The 12,297-nt window shown below is 45.1% G+C and overlaps 1 protein-coding gene across 9 annotated transcripts in view; it reads right to left on the bottom strand.

Moving 5' to 3' along the window:
• The window catches only part of CDH18 (cadherin 18), a 1,028,199-nt gene that overhangs the window by 29,123 nt on the left and 986,779 nt on the right, over positions 1 to 12,297 (bottom strand). For all 9 annotated transcript variants that reach the window (XM_074987814.1, XM_074987813.1, XM_074987811.1 and 6 more), the window contains one exon: positions 10,925 to 11,046. In XM_074987814.1, the coding sequence (XP_074843915.1) occupies positions 10,925 to 11,046 (122 nt within the window). The remainder of the gene's footprint in view (positions 1 to 10,924; positions 11,047 to 12,297) is intronic.

The raw sequence follows: 12,297 nt of genomic DNA, 5'->3' as shown, positions 1-12,297 counted from the left end.
CTGCTCAATTGCCTCTTCTATAGCAATGGCTACCCCTGCAACTCTCTTATTTAGGTCTTTCTCTGTGGCGATATTCTTAACCTTCTCTTCGAGCGCTGTTCTGTATGCATTCCCTGTTTCTTCCTCACATAGACTTGCCAAATATCTTCTTTTCTTAAACTGTGTCTTACATTTTCTTTTGAGTTTTATCGTGCTGTTTGTGATCACTAGACTGTGGTCTGAGTCTATATCTGCTCCTTGAAAAGTTCAGCACTGCTGTACTGATGTTATCCATCTTCTTATCAAAATCATATCTATGATGTTCTTGGACTTCCCATCATTTGATTACCATGTCCACTTCCTACAGTCCTTTTGTTGGACTCTTGTGTTGCAAATCACCATTTCATGCTCGGTGGCAAACTCTAACAGTTTCTCACCTCGTTCGTTTCTTTTTCCATATCCAAACCTTCCCATGATTCTCTCCCAACCTTCATTATCTGTTCCAACCTTCACATTTCAATCTCCTCCGATGATCAACACATCTTTCTTTGGTATCTCCACCACCATCTTTGTCAAGTCTTTATAAAATAGCTCAATCTCTTCCTCCGTACTGTCCGACGTGGGTGTGTACACCTGAATGACCGAGATGTTGAACAGTTTTGCTTCAAATCACGTGATCATCATTCTTGCACTCACCAGTTTATATCCTAATAATGCTCCTCTAGCTGTTTTGCTAAGACGGAATCCAACTCGTGCTTCATGCTTCATTTCACTTCCTGACCAAATGACTTCGCAACTGCATGTTTCTCCTGATCCCATTCAATGCATCCCTGCCAGTCCAAGTATATCACATCGATATCTCTCCATTGCCTTCTGAAGCAGCTCTAATTTTCCAGTTGTCAACTTATCAACCCAACCCTGATTGCTCGATTGGTATTGCGGACCTTGTTTATCCAGGCGATGTCCAAGCCAGCATCTTTTAATATTTGGTTGTAATGGCATCAGATTTCATTTGTATTGTTGTTTGACACCCTTCTGACCAACTCTCCTCCTTCATCCAGGCTTGGGACTGGCATGGAGCTCTCAGCGGCTTCATGGAGGAGTTACAGATAACTAAGGAGGAGTATAAATATATCGCTAGAAAACAGTCAGGCAGTAATCAGGACAGCAAATGAACAGTTGGAACTGCAGCTGGCAAGGGATGTGAAGGGTAACAAGAAGTGTTTCTACAGGCATGTTAACAATAACAGGGATATCAGGGAAGGTGTGGGGCTGTTACTGGAAGACAGAGGTAACCTAGTGACAGATGATGTAAGAAAAACTGAAGTACTCAATGCTTTTTTGCCTCCATCTTCACGAACAAAGATCGTTAGATTGGTATAAACATACCAGCAAAACTCTCCTAACGCAGATAAGGCCTATATGCTTTTTTTGCCTCAGTCTTCACGTACAAGGACAGCTCCCACACTACGGTGCTAGACAACGCAGTATAGGAAGGTGGAGGGCAGCCATCTGTGGAGAAGAAATGAGTTATGAACTACCTAGAAAAACTAGATGTACACAAATCCATGGGTCTGTATTTGATGCAGCTGATGGTACTGAGGGAATTAGCAGAGGTCATTGCTGAACCTTTGGCCATTATCTTTGAAGACTCTTGGAGATTGGGAGAGATTCCAGATGATAGGAAAAAGGCACCTGTAGTGCCCATCTTTAAAAAAGGAAAGAATGACAGTCCAGAGAACTATAGACCAGTCAGCTTTATCTCAGTACCTGGGAAAATAATGGAAGGGATCCTCAAGGAATCCATTTTGGTGCACTTGGAAGAGGGGAAAGTGATCAAAAGTAGTTAACATGGGTTCACCAAGGGCAAGTCTTGCCTGACAAATCTGATTAGCTTCTATGATGAGGTAACTGGATCTGTGGACATGGGGAAGTCAGTTGATGTGAGCTTTTGATACAGTTTCCCACAACATTCTTGTGTCCATAAGTTAAGGAAGCATGGATTGGATACATGGACTATAAGATGGATAGAAAGCTGGCTTGACGGTCAGGCCTAACAGGTAGTAGTCAATGGCTCAATATCTGGCTGGCAGTCGGTTTCAAGTGGAGTGGCCCAAGGCTCGGTTCTGGGGCCGGTGTTGTTCAACATCTTTATTAATGACCTGGATGAGGGACTGTACTGCACCCTCAGCAACTTTGTGGATGACACCAACCTAGGGGGACAGGTAGATATGTTGGAGGGTAGAGATAAGCTCTAGAGTGACCTGGATAAATTGGAGGATTGGGCCATGAGAAATTTGATGCATTTCAGCAAGGAGAAGTGAAGAGTCCTGAACTTGGGATGCAAGACTCCCAAGCATTGTTATCGGCAGGGGACCGACTGGCTAAGCAGCAGTGCAGAGGAAAGTGTCCTAGGGATTATAGTGGTGAAAGGCTGGATATGAGTAAACCATGTGCCCTTGTAGCCAAGAAGGCTAATGGCATACTGGGGTGCATTAGGAAGAGCATTTCAAGCTGATCTAGAGAGGTTGTTGTTCCCCTCTATTCAGCACTGGTGAGGCTGCATCTGGATTATTGCATCCAGTTTTGGGCCACCCAGTATAAAAAGGATGTGGACGTGCTGGAGCAGGTTCAGTGGAGGGCAACAAAAATAATTAAGGGTCTGGAACACATGATCTATGAGGAGAGGCTGAGAGATTTGGGCTTAGTTAGTTTAGAGAAGAAAAGACTGAGAGGTGATTTAATAGCAGCCTTCAACTTCCTGAAGGGGTGCTCTAAAAGGGATGGAGAGAAACTGCTCTCAGTGGTGTCAGATGGCAGAACAAGAAATAATGGTCTGAAATTACAGAAGGAGAGGAGGAGGTTGGATATGAGGAAAACTACTTCATCAGGATGGTGGTGAAGCACTGGAATACATTGCCTAGAGAGGTGGTAGAATCTCCATCCCTAGAGGTTTTTAAGTTCCGGCTTGACATAGTCATGGCTGGGATGACTTAGTTGAGGTTGAGCCTGCTTAGGGCAGGGGGCTGGACTCGATGACCTCTTGAGGTCCCTTCCAGCTCTGTGATTCTATGATTCTATGACTGCTCTTTCGGAAAAAATGGCCTGTGGAGCTTCTACACACGTTATTTTGAAAGAAGCTTTGAAAAGAAGACACTCGTGCTGAAATGGAAGTGGAAGAGCACTTTTGAAAGGAGTGCTGTGTTCTTTCAGTTTACTTTCGAAACAATGTTTTTTGTATGTAGACATTCTGTGGGATCTTTCAAAAGAGCCCCCTTTGGAAAAATCTTTTGAAAGAACTTGCTAGCTGTGGCAGACCCCCCACCTGGAAGCTTCAGGAACCTTCTAGAAGGAAGGTATACTGGATGGTGGGCCAATGCCTTTTTGTTCCCTGACTAGGCCCAAGCCATCATTGGTCAGCTGAGGCCCTGCACTCCCTATAAAAGGTCCCCCCAGCTGGTTGCAGGAGGGAAGGTTTTGGAAGGTGCACTGGAGGAGCAGAGCGGGAGCAAAGCATGCGAGCAAGCAAGCCAGCAAGCAAGCGAGCGAGTGAGTGAGTAAGTGAGCGAGCAAGAAGGTACCATGGGGAAGCGGTGGGTGAAGTGGCCCAGGGTGAGGTTGCTACTGTGGGGCAGGGGTGAAGGCCCTGCCAATTGCCCCTTATTTTTGTAGGGACCCTGGGCCGGGGTCCAGGGTAGAGAGCGGGTCTGGACTCCCCCCATCCTTCCCCATAGGGATCACTCCACTGGAGCAGGCGCGGGCCTGCAAGGGGACTGGCTTTATCCTCTCCACTCTGGACTTGCCTATGATGAGGATGGCTCACTAAGCGGAGACTCCTGCCTTTGGAAAGGCCTGGGCAGATAAGGGGTCTCTATGAGTCTCTGAGGCACAACAGAGAACCGCCAGGAAGTGCAGGGACCCACACAGGGTGACAAGGGACTTTGTCACATAGCTTAGACACAGCCTAAGTTATTTTTACTTCTGTTTTATGGAGAAAATTGATTTGGGAAGAAGAGAGAATTTATTTTTTTGGAAGGTACTTACTTTGTGGGAAGCAAATTGATTCATTTTGCCATGAGAAGAGAGAAATAATTGTGTGAGAGGGTGACACTGTGGTGCATGATGGAGAAGAAAACTTGAGATGAGGGGTATATTTATGGATATAGGATGTTTTCTTAGGGAAAACCATTCAAATTTTATTTTCCCTTAGACATAAGTAAAGGATGAGCGACAAAGATGTAGGAATTAGTGATATACATAGTGATTGCATACAAACGTTAATACGGACATAATATAAATTTTATGTAAATTAACTATTCTTTTCGATGAGCCAATATGGGAAAGTTTGTGTTCGCTCAACCATCTTGTCTTGATGACAATCTTGATTCTTTAGTTATCCCTTTAATTTAATTTTCCTCTGATGTTTCACTTGCTGTGTCAAGCTGTGGAACTGTGAGTTTAAATCTGTCTGGAAAGGTATCTGTAGGGCAAAGTGCTGCAATCATTTCTTTAAGTTGTTCCTTTTTTGCTACATTGAAGGCGGTGTTAGCATAAAAAGAGTGTAACTTCCGTATCAAATTAATGTCTTGGCCTTTTGGTTTCTTTTATGGTATAATCACCAAATGAATTTACAGATTATCCTTTGCCACTTCCTGAAAGACTTCCTGAATTAAGTTGACACTGAAAAGTTGCTGAAAGACTGTCAACAACGATTTTAATTATTCTGAATTTTTCAAACAAGACTACAGAGTTGACAATACCTCACTTCAAGGATCATCAGAACAGTGAAGCTTCATCTATACTTGCATTCCTCTTTCAAAAAAGGCATGCAAATGAAGGAAATTGAAAATGCCAATGAGACACTGATTTACATATCTGGCACTTCATTTGCATCATCTATTTTTGAAAGATCTTCTTTCAAAAGAAAAAAGCAATGGCATAAAGGATCTGTGTTAAACAAAAAACAAAAAAATATATTTTTTCAGTTTTTTTAAGATCAAACGTCTACACATGCCCCAAACTTCGAAATAGCCATGCAAATGGCCATTTCGAAGTTTACTAATGAAGCGCTGAAATGCATATTCAGCGCTTCATTAGCATGCGGGCGGCAGCCGCGCTTCGAAATTGACGCTCCTTGCCGCTGCGCGGCGCGTCCAGACGGGGCTCCTTTTCGAAAGGACCCCGCCTACTTCGAAGTCCCCTTATTCCCATGACTTCGAAGTAGGCAGGGTCCTTTCGAAAAGGAGCCCCGTCTGGACGCGCCGCGCGGCGGCAAGGAGCGTCAATTTCGAAGCGCGGCTGCCGCCCGCATGCTAATGAAGCGCTGAATATGCATTTCAGCGCTTCATTAGTAAACTTCGAAAGAAGTTTGGGGCACGTGTAGACACAGCCCAAATGTGTCATTCAATGGTACTTTGTTTTTTGAAGTGGAAAAACAGGACATTAAAGCTGTGTCTACACCTGCATTCCTTGTTCAAAAGAGGCATGCAAATAAAGGAAACCAAAAATGCAAATGAGGCACTGATATACATACCGGGTGCCTCATTTACATAATCTCTTTCCGAAAGAGCTTCTTGTAAAAGAAAAAAAGCAGTGTAGATGGGGCTCTTTCAAAAGTAAACCTCACCTTTGAAAGAACCCTTCTTCCTACTTTATTTTAGGAAAAAGGGTTCTTTCAAAGCTGGGTTTCTGTTCAGTCCTGGAATAATGGTCACAAGAGTCACCATCTTGAACCGCTGCTAGAGAATGTATTTGCTGAGCCTCCTGAGGTTGAGAATGGGCCTCCACACCCCATTTTTCTTCTGGATTAGGAACTAAATGGAGTAAAATCCCCTTTCCCAAAACTCTGTTGGGGCTGGCTTGATGGCACCCAGACAGGAGGTGCTGAACCTCTTGCTTGAGGAGGTGCTCACAAGACGGGTCCTTGAAGAGGGACACAGTAGGGAGGCAGGTAGGGGCTAGAGGTAAATGGGATAGAGTTCCCCCCACCAGCTCACTAGCTCCAGGATCCACTCTTCTGAGATAATGGCTGCCCAGTGGTGGAAAAAGGGGTGGAGGTAGTGGTGGAACAGATGGTGCCCATACTGTGGGACAGCTGGAGTAGAAAGATCTCTCAGGCTCCTGACCACACCCTCAAAACTGATGCTTAGGTTGTTCAGGGTAGGACACCGTGGGCTGCTGGTGCTGTTACAGTCAGGCTCTTCACCATTGGGACCTGTGCTATTGGCGAAGTTCAAAATGTTGTGGTTGCTGCTGGCACTGCTCCTGTGGTCTCTGGCAGGGAGAGTAGTGGGCCCATTTGAACTGGTGGATGTACATGCCCAGGGTGTGCAGCATAGTTCGAGAATCTTTTCCAAAGTGAAGAATCTCATCCATTTTTTCAGCAAACAGAGGCTGTGTCTACACGTGCCCCAAACTTCGAAATGGCCATGCAAATGGCCATTTCAAAGTTTACTAATGAAGCGCTGACATGCATATTCAGCGCTTCATTAGCATGCGGGCGGCAGCGGCGCTTCGAAATTGACGAGCCTTGCCGCCGCGCGGCGCGGCCAGACGGGGCTCCTTTTCGAAAGGACGCCACCTTCTTCGAAGTCCCCTTATTCCCATGAGCTCACGGGAATAAGGGGACTTCGAAGTAGGTGGCGTCCTTTCGAAAAGGAGCCCCGTCTGGATGCGCCGCGCGGCGGCAAGGCTCGTCAATTTCGAAGCGCCGCTGCCGCCCGCATGCTAATGAAGCGCTGAATATGCATGTCAGCGCTTCATTAGTAAACTTCGAAATGGCCATTTGCATGGCCATTTCGAAGTTTGGGGCACGTGTAGACGTAGACAGATGCTGCTTGTCAAAGGGCGGTCCTCCACATTTTGCTTCAGGTCTTTGGGAACCACTGAGAGCTGAAGCTATGACACATGCCTCATGACCATGGATGAAACCGTGACCCTACTGCCATGTCCACCACATCCAGTGCAGACTGCAGGGCTATGTGGGCCATAATGTACCTCTCATGGATGATGTTCATGAGGGCTGGGTGCTCTTGCTCAGTAAGGTGGGAACCAACTCCTGCAGTTTGGAGTAATTCAGAGGTTGTAGACGGCCATCATGCCTATATAATTTGCTGCCCACAGGACCAATGTGCCATACGAATAACCTTTGAGCTCCATGGTGTCCTACTTCTTAACTGTCTTGTCCTGAAGAGTGGAGCAAAAGGACTTGGTCTTGTTGCATTTGGCTGTGGGTGGGTAAACAAGAACTCTGCAACCTTAGAAACGACGAAGTACTTCCTGTCAGCCCTTCTGTTAGTGGGAGGAATGGATGCTGGCATATGACGTCAGTAGGGTCCATAATGGCCTTACCCATGGTCATCGCAATTCTGGAGGAAGAGGGAGGCTGCAGGGTGCAGAGAAGTCTGTATGGTTTAACCAGCACATCTTTCAAGTCCTTTTCCTGGGCCTGGCCCACCAGCCTAAACAACTCCTGGAACGCCCTTCAATCATTTGCAGGGGAAGGCAACACCGAAAGCACTGCGTCTTGTGGTGAAGATCAGGAGTGATGCAGCGGGGAGCTATCCTCACCCTCTGAAAGGGAATCCTCAGTGCCAGAATGTTGTGATGATGGGTCCGTCACTGATGTGGTGGGCTGTGGAAACGTGGGGTGGTCCCTGGACACCGTAGGCAATGCCAGTGGAGCATGGGATTAGGGTGACCATGCCTGCCAAGATGACCACTGAGGCACTGGCACGGGAGGGTGCCATATGAGTGGTACGCAAATCACAGTGGGAGTGACTGTGGGGAGGCCATGGTGGTCAGATCATCCTCCCAGTTGGAGTACATGGGGCTGGAATGCTGGGATGAAAAAACGTTCCTGCGATTGGAACCACCCCTTCCTGGGGCGGGTGGTTTGACAAACATGGGGATGTAAGCGGCACTGGGGACATGTGGTGCAGTGAGCAAGACAGTGCTGGCGCTGTGTGCTCTCTCGGTGCCGAGTCTTCATGGTGCTGCTTAGATGCCATGCTGCACTCCAGTGCAGGGGGCGTCAGTGAAGCAGCATCCCAGTGCCACTACAGTGCCTTCCCTGGTGCTGCATGAGAATGGGGCGGTGCCTTGGCCCTGGACTTGCTTGGTGCCAAGCCTGCTGCCTCATGTGAACAGCGCAGAGACTTGAAACGGTGCTGCTTGTGCTCTGGGTCCAGCAGCAAGGGCAGGGTCTTAGTCTTTGAGAACCTCCTATGCTCAGAAGTAGAAGCAGCAGAAGCCGGTAGTGCTCATGGTGTGAATGGGATCAGAGGCAGCGAATGATGGCAGCTCAGGTCCGAGTGCACACTCTCAAAGGTGCCAGTTTGGACAGTGCTGGGGACATCACAGCAGTCTTAAGTGGCCCAGCCAGTGAAGACGGTGCCAGAGGCCAGGAACCCACCAGGCAGTTTTTAATACCACTTTACAAGGCCCTCAAAAAATAAAAGCAGCTATTTTATATTTATCTATTGTACTGTACAAATGGAAGTTAGGAACTGTACAACGTTTATAAGGGGAAGAAAGGGACACCAGCATAAACCTGTGACCAACAGACTTAAAGACGATAAAAAGAATTTTTAAGCATACTAGGAGAAAAAATAATCTTAAAAATGGTGTTGGTCCAGTGCAAGATGGAAACAGGAGAATTATTGATAAATAATGTAGACTAGGAGAAGTGCTTAACTGTTCCATATTTGGTAAACAAACAGATACCGTCTCACCATATGATGACAATAACACTGTTTTCATTCTCTACTCTATTAGCAGGATGTTAAACAGAAGCTATTTAAGTTAGAAATTTTGAAATCAGCAGGTCCAGATAAGTTGCGTGTATGAATTTTAAAAGAACTGGCTGAGGATCTCACCAGACTATCAAGTGGTGGCTACACTAGCACCCTGCCTTCTGAAAGGGGTATGCTAATGATCCACTCCAGCAGATGCTAATGAGGGGCTTGCATGAATATGCAGCCCCTCATTAGCATAATGGTGGCTGCATGCGTTTTGAAACCATCGCTTTCGAAACGCATGCTGCTTGTGTAGACAGGGACCTTTTGAAATGACCCCATGGACTTTGAAAGCGCCTTCTTCCCATTTGGTTTTAGGAAGAAGGGGCTTTCAAAATCCAGGGGGTCCTTTTGAAAGGCCCCTGTCTACACGAGTAGCATGTGTTTCAAAAGTGGTACTTTTGAAATGAGTGCGGCTGCCATTATGCTAATTATGGGCTGCATATTCATGGTAGCACCTCATTAGCATGTGCCAAAGTGGCTCATTAGCATACCCCTTTCAAAACGCAGGGGCTAGTGTAGCCACAGCTTCAGTGTTGAGGTCTTGGCACCGAAGAATGGAAGCCACCTTACAGGCTAATTTTTAAAGAAGCGTAAAAGAGATGACCCAGAGAACTTTAGGTCTGTCACCTTGATGTCATTCCCAGGAAAGATATGTAGCAGCTGATGTGGGACTCAGTTAAAGGAGGCTAATGTAATAAATGCAATTAACACAGATTTATGGAAAACAGATCTCATCAAACTAATTTATCTTCTTTAATGAGATTACATGTTAGGTTACAAAAGTTAATAATGCTGATGAATATATTTTGACTTCTGAAAGACGTTGAGATGGTACCGAACAACAATTTCATTAAAAAAGGTAGAACATACAGTAAACTCTCTTTTATCCAGTATTCATGTAACTGGAACTCTCAAATAACTGGCACATACATGGGAATGCTTCAGCAACATTGCCCCTTGGGGACCAGCCTGCCCAATGCTCACCCTGCCTCCCCCCGAGCTGCCGGAGGGGATCCCAGCCCCGGGGCTGCTGGGGTTTCCCCAGCTGGGCCCCAGAGGCTGGAGCTACCAGCGGTGCTCTGTGTCCCAGCTGACTCTCAGCCCCAGAGTTGCTGGTGGAGCTCTGTGACTCAGTTGGCTGTCAGCCCTAGGGCTGACAGCAGAGCTCTGCCACCCAGCCGTGTCTCAGCCCCAAAGTTGCTTGTGAAGTTCCCCCAGCCCTGGGGCTGCCTGAGTTCCCCCAGCCCTGGGGCTGCCAGTGTTCGCCCAGCCCCTGCAGGATCCCCAGCCCTGGGGCTGCTGGAGTTCCCCCGGCTCTCGTAGGCTCCCCAGGGCAGGAGTTGCCAGCACGGCTCTGTGTGCCAGCCTGCTCCGATCTTCAGGACTGGTGGGGTCCCACTCCATCCACAGGGAAACCTGCAGCTGCTCCTGATTAACCAGAATATTTGAACATCCAGCAACCTCCCGGTCCCAGGGTGCCAAACATGAAAGAGTTCACTGTAAAATTAACGCCACACATTCAAAAGATTAAAAACTGTCAAACTAGTAAATCTCAAAATATAACTGAAATAGAGAATTTACATCATATAGGTGTTTCCAATGAGGTCTCTGAAGGATCACATGCAAGTTCTGTGTTTAACATTTTTATCAATGACCTTGAATAAATATAAAATCATCTGTGAGAAGGGCGACAGAAGACACAAAAATGGGGGAGTGACAATGAAGAAAACAGGTCACTATTTCAGAGCGGTTGGGATAATCAGGCAAGCTGGGCGCAAGCCTAATTTAAATGTAAATATATTTATATAGGAAAAAGATAAAACTGCAATTATATGTCAAGCTGAGATTCCCTTAAACGTGTGGAGATTATGATTTTGACTGTATTAATTAAACACAGACATTGATTTTTAACATTAACATCAGAACAGTATTTTTAAACAATCCCCAAAACACATTGTGCCTCCACCTATCACATTCAAAAGTCTGATCAAAGGTAAAATATATAAAAAGTGGCTTGGTTTTTTTTGCCTGAAAAGTTATGATGCTCAAGTACTCATTGAATCAAACCTTTTTTGTACACTTAAAGAGAAATAAAGCTGTTTTTTTGCCATACATTTGAGGAAAGTGAACAGAGATCAATGGGTTACCTGTCCGGGCTTTGCATTCTCACAGACAACTATATCATATTCTCTGGCAAGTTCTGGGGGGTTGTCATTGACATCCAGGATTCTAATATCAACTGGAACGTGGCTTAGTAAACCAGGGTTGTCTGTAATACACACAAAAATGGACACAGTCATTTGACAATTTTTATATACTCTTTAAAGGCTTGTTTAAGTCAAGTTTCTTAAAATAAAGGATTGTTAGATGCTTCAGCTACTATAGCAGACCTTTCAATAAAGATAATTTTATAAAGATCATACTTGCTGAGTCTCATTAACATTTTGAAAAATGAAAAATGACTAATCAGGGGTAGCATGAACACTAAATTGCTATTTTGTCATTTAAAGCAAATTACAAGTTACTCTGGAACTGAAGTGGGAGAAAGTTGTCAGAGTTTCTTGCCTTGTGTTACACCATATGCCAAGAAATGATCAATTGGCTTCACAAATAACTTGCAAGTGTCACTGAAGTGTTGGATAATATCTAAAATTAAAAACAGTACTTTTGTTTTCCTCCACCCCTCAAGGATTCCAAGATATGAAAATAAAACACGGATGTGATACTAGAAGAAAAAAACAAGCAAACATCTTAATCCATTCTGGCAAACTGGCCTCCAGTTTTCAAGCAAGATATTACACAGCTGCAAATTATATAAATGTAATAAAGACACTTTGATGCTGCTCCACTGATGTCAGTAGGAGGTTTCCTATTGGCTTTAAAAGTGTAGGGTCAACCACATATCTAATAATAAAATTGTGAACTATAAAGTCTTAAATTGTTTAGATTTGAAAAAGACAAAGAGATTATTTAATCAAATTAGGTTTGTCCCCCATTTCCTTAAAAATGACAAGTACAACAAACAGACTGTTTTCAATTCAGTTTTACACCTGTACACATATTCTCTCATTTGGGCCCCCTCGGGAGAAAGGGAGTCTGGAGTGGAGTGGTGCATAGGACATTCTGCCTCAACAAATTTTAACATTTTTCTACTGAGTCATTTCCACTTATTGTACATGTTGCAGTTATAACAAAGACAACAAAAGAAGCTATATATACCTGTAGGGAATGTGGCAGAAGGAATGCAGTGCTGCTGAAGGCTGGGAGGAATGTGTCTCCCAGAGATCATTTGCATGAGAATGCAAAGGTGTGCATGTGTGATACCTTTTCAGGCAAAGCCTAATGGGCAGCAAGTAAGCCATGAGATTTGGTCTATTGTAAACATGTAGTTGTAAAATCACAATTTAAGCTGACACTTAATGTGGGAGTTGTGAGATCTCACCAATGCTCTGGGTTGTTGTGGGGGGCAGGGTAGTTGCCATAGCTGCATAAGACATTGAATACACAGGGCTCCCTGGTT

The sequence above is a fragment of the Carettochelys insculpta genome, chromosome 2, assembly GCF_033958435.1.
Source record: "Carettochelys insculpta isolate YL-2023 chromosome 2, ASM3395843v1, whole genome shotgun sequence".
NCBI lineage: Eukaryota > Metazoa > Chordata > Testudines > Carettochelyidae > Carettochelys > Carettochelys insculpta.
The sequence above is the reverse complement of the archived record's forward strand: the minus strand, read 5'-3'. Positions and strand labels throughout refer to the sequence as shown.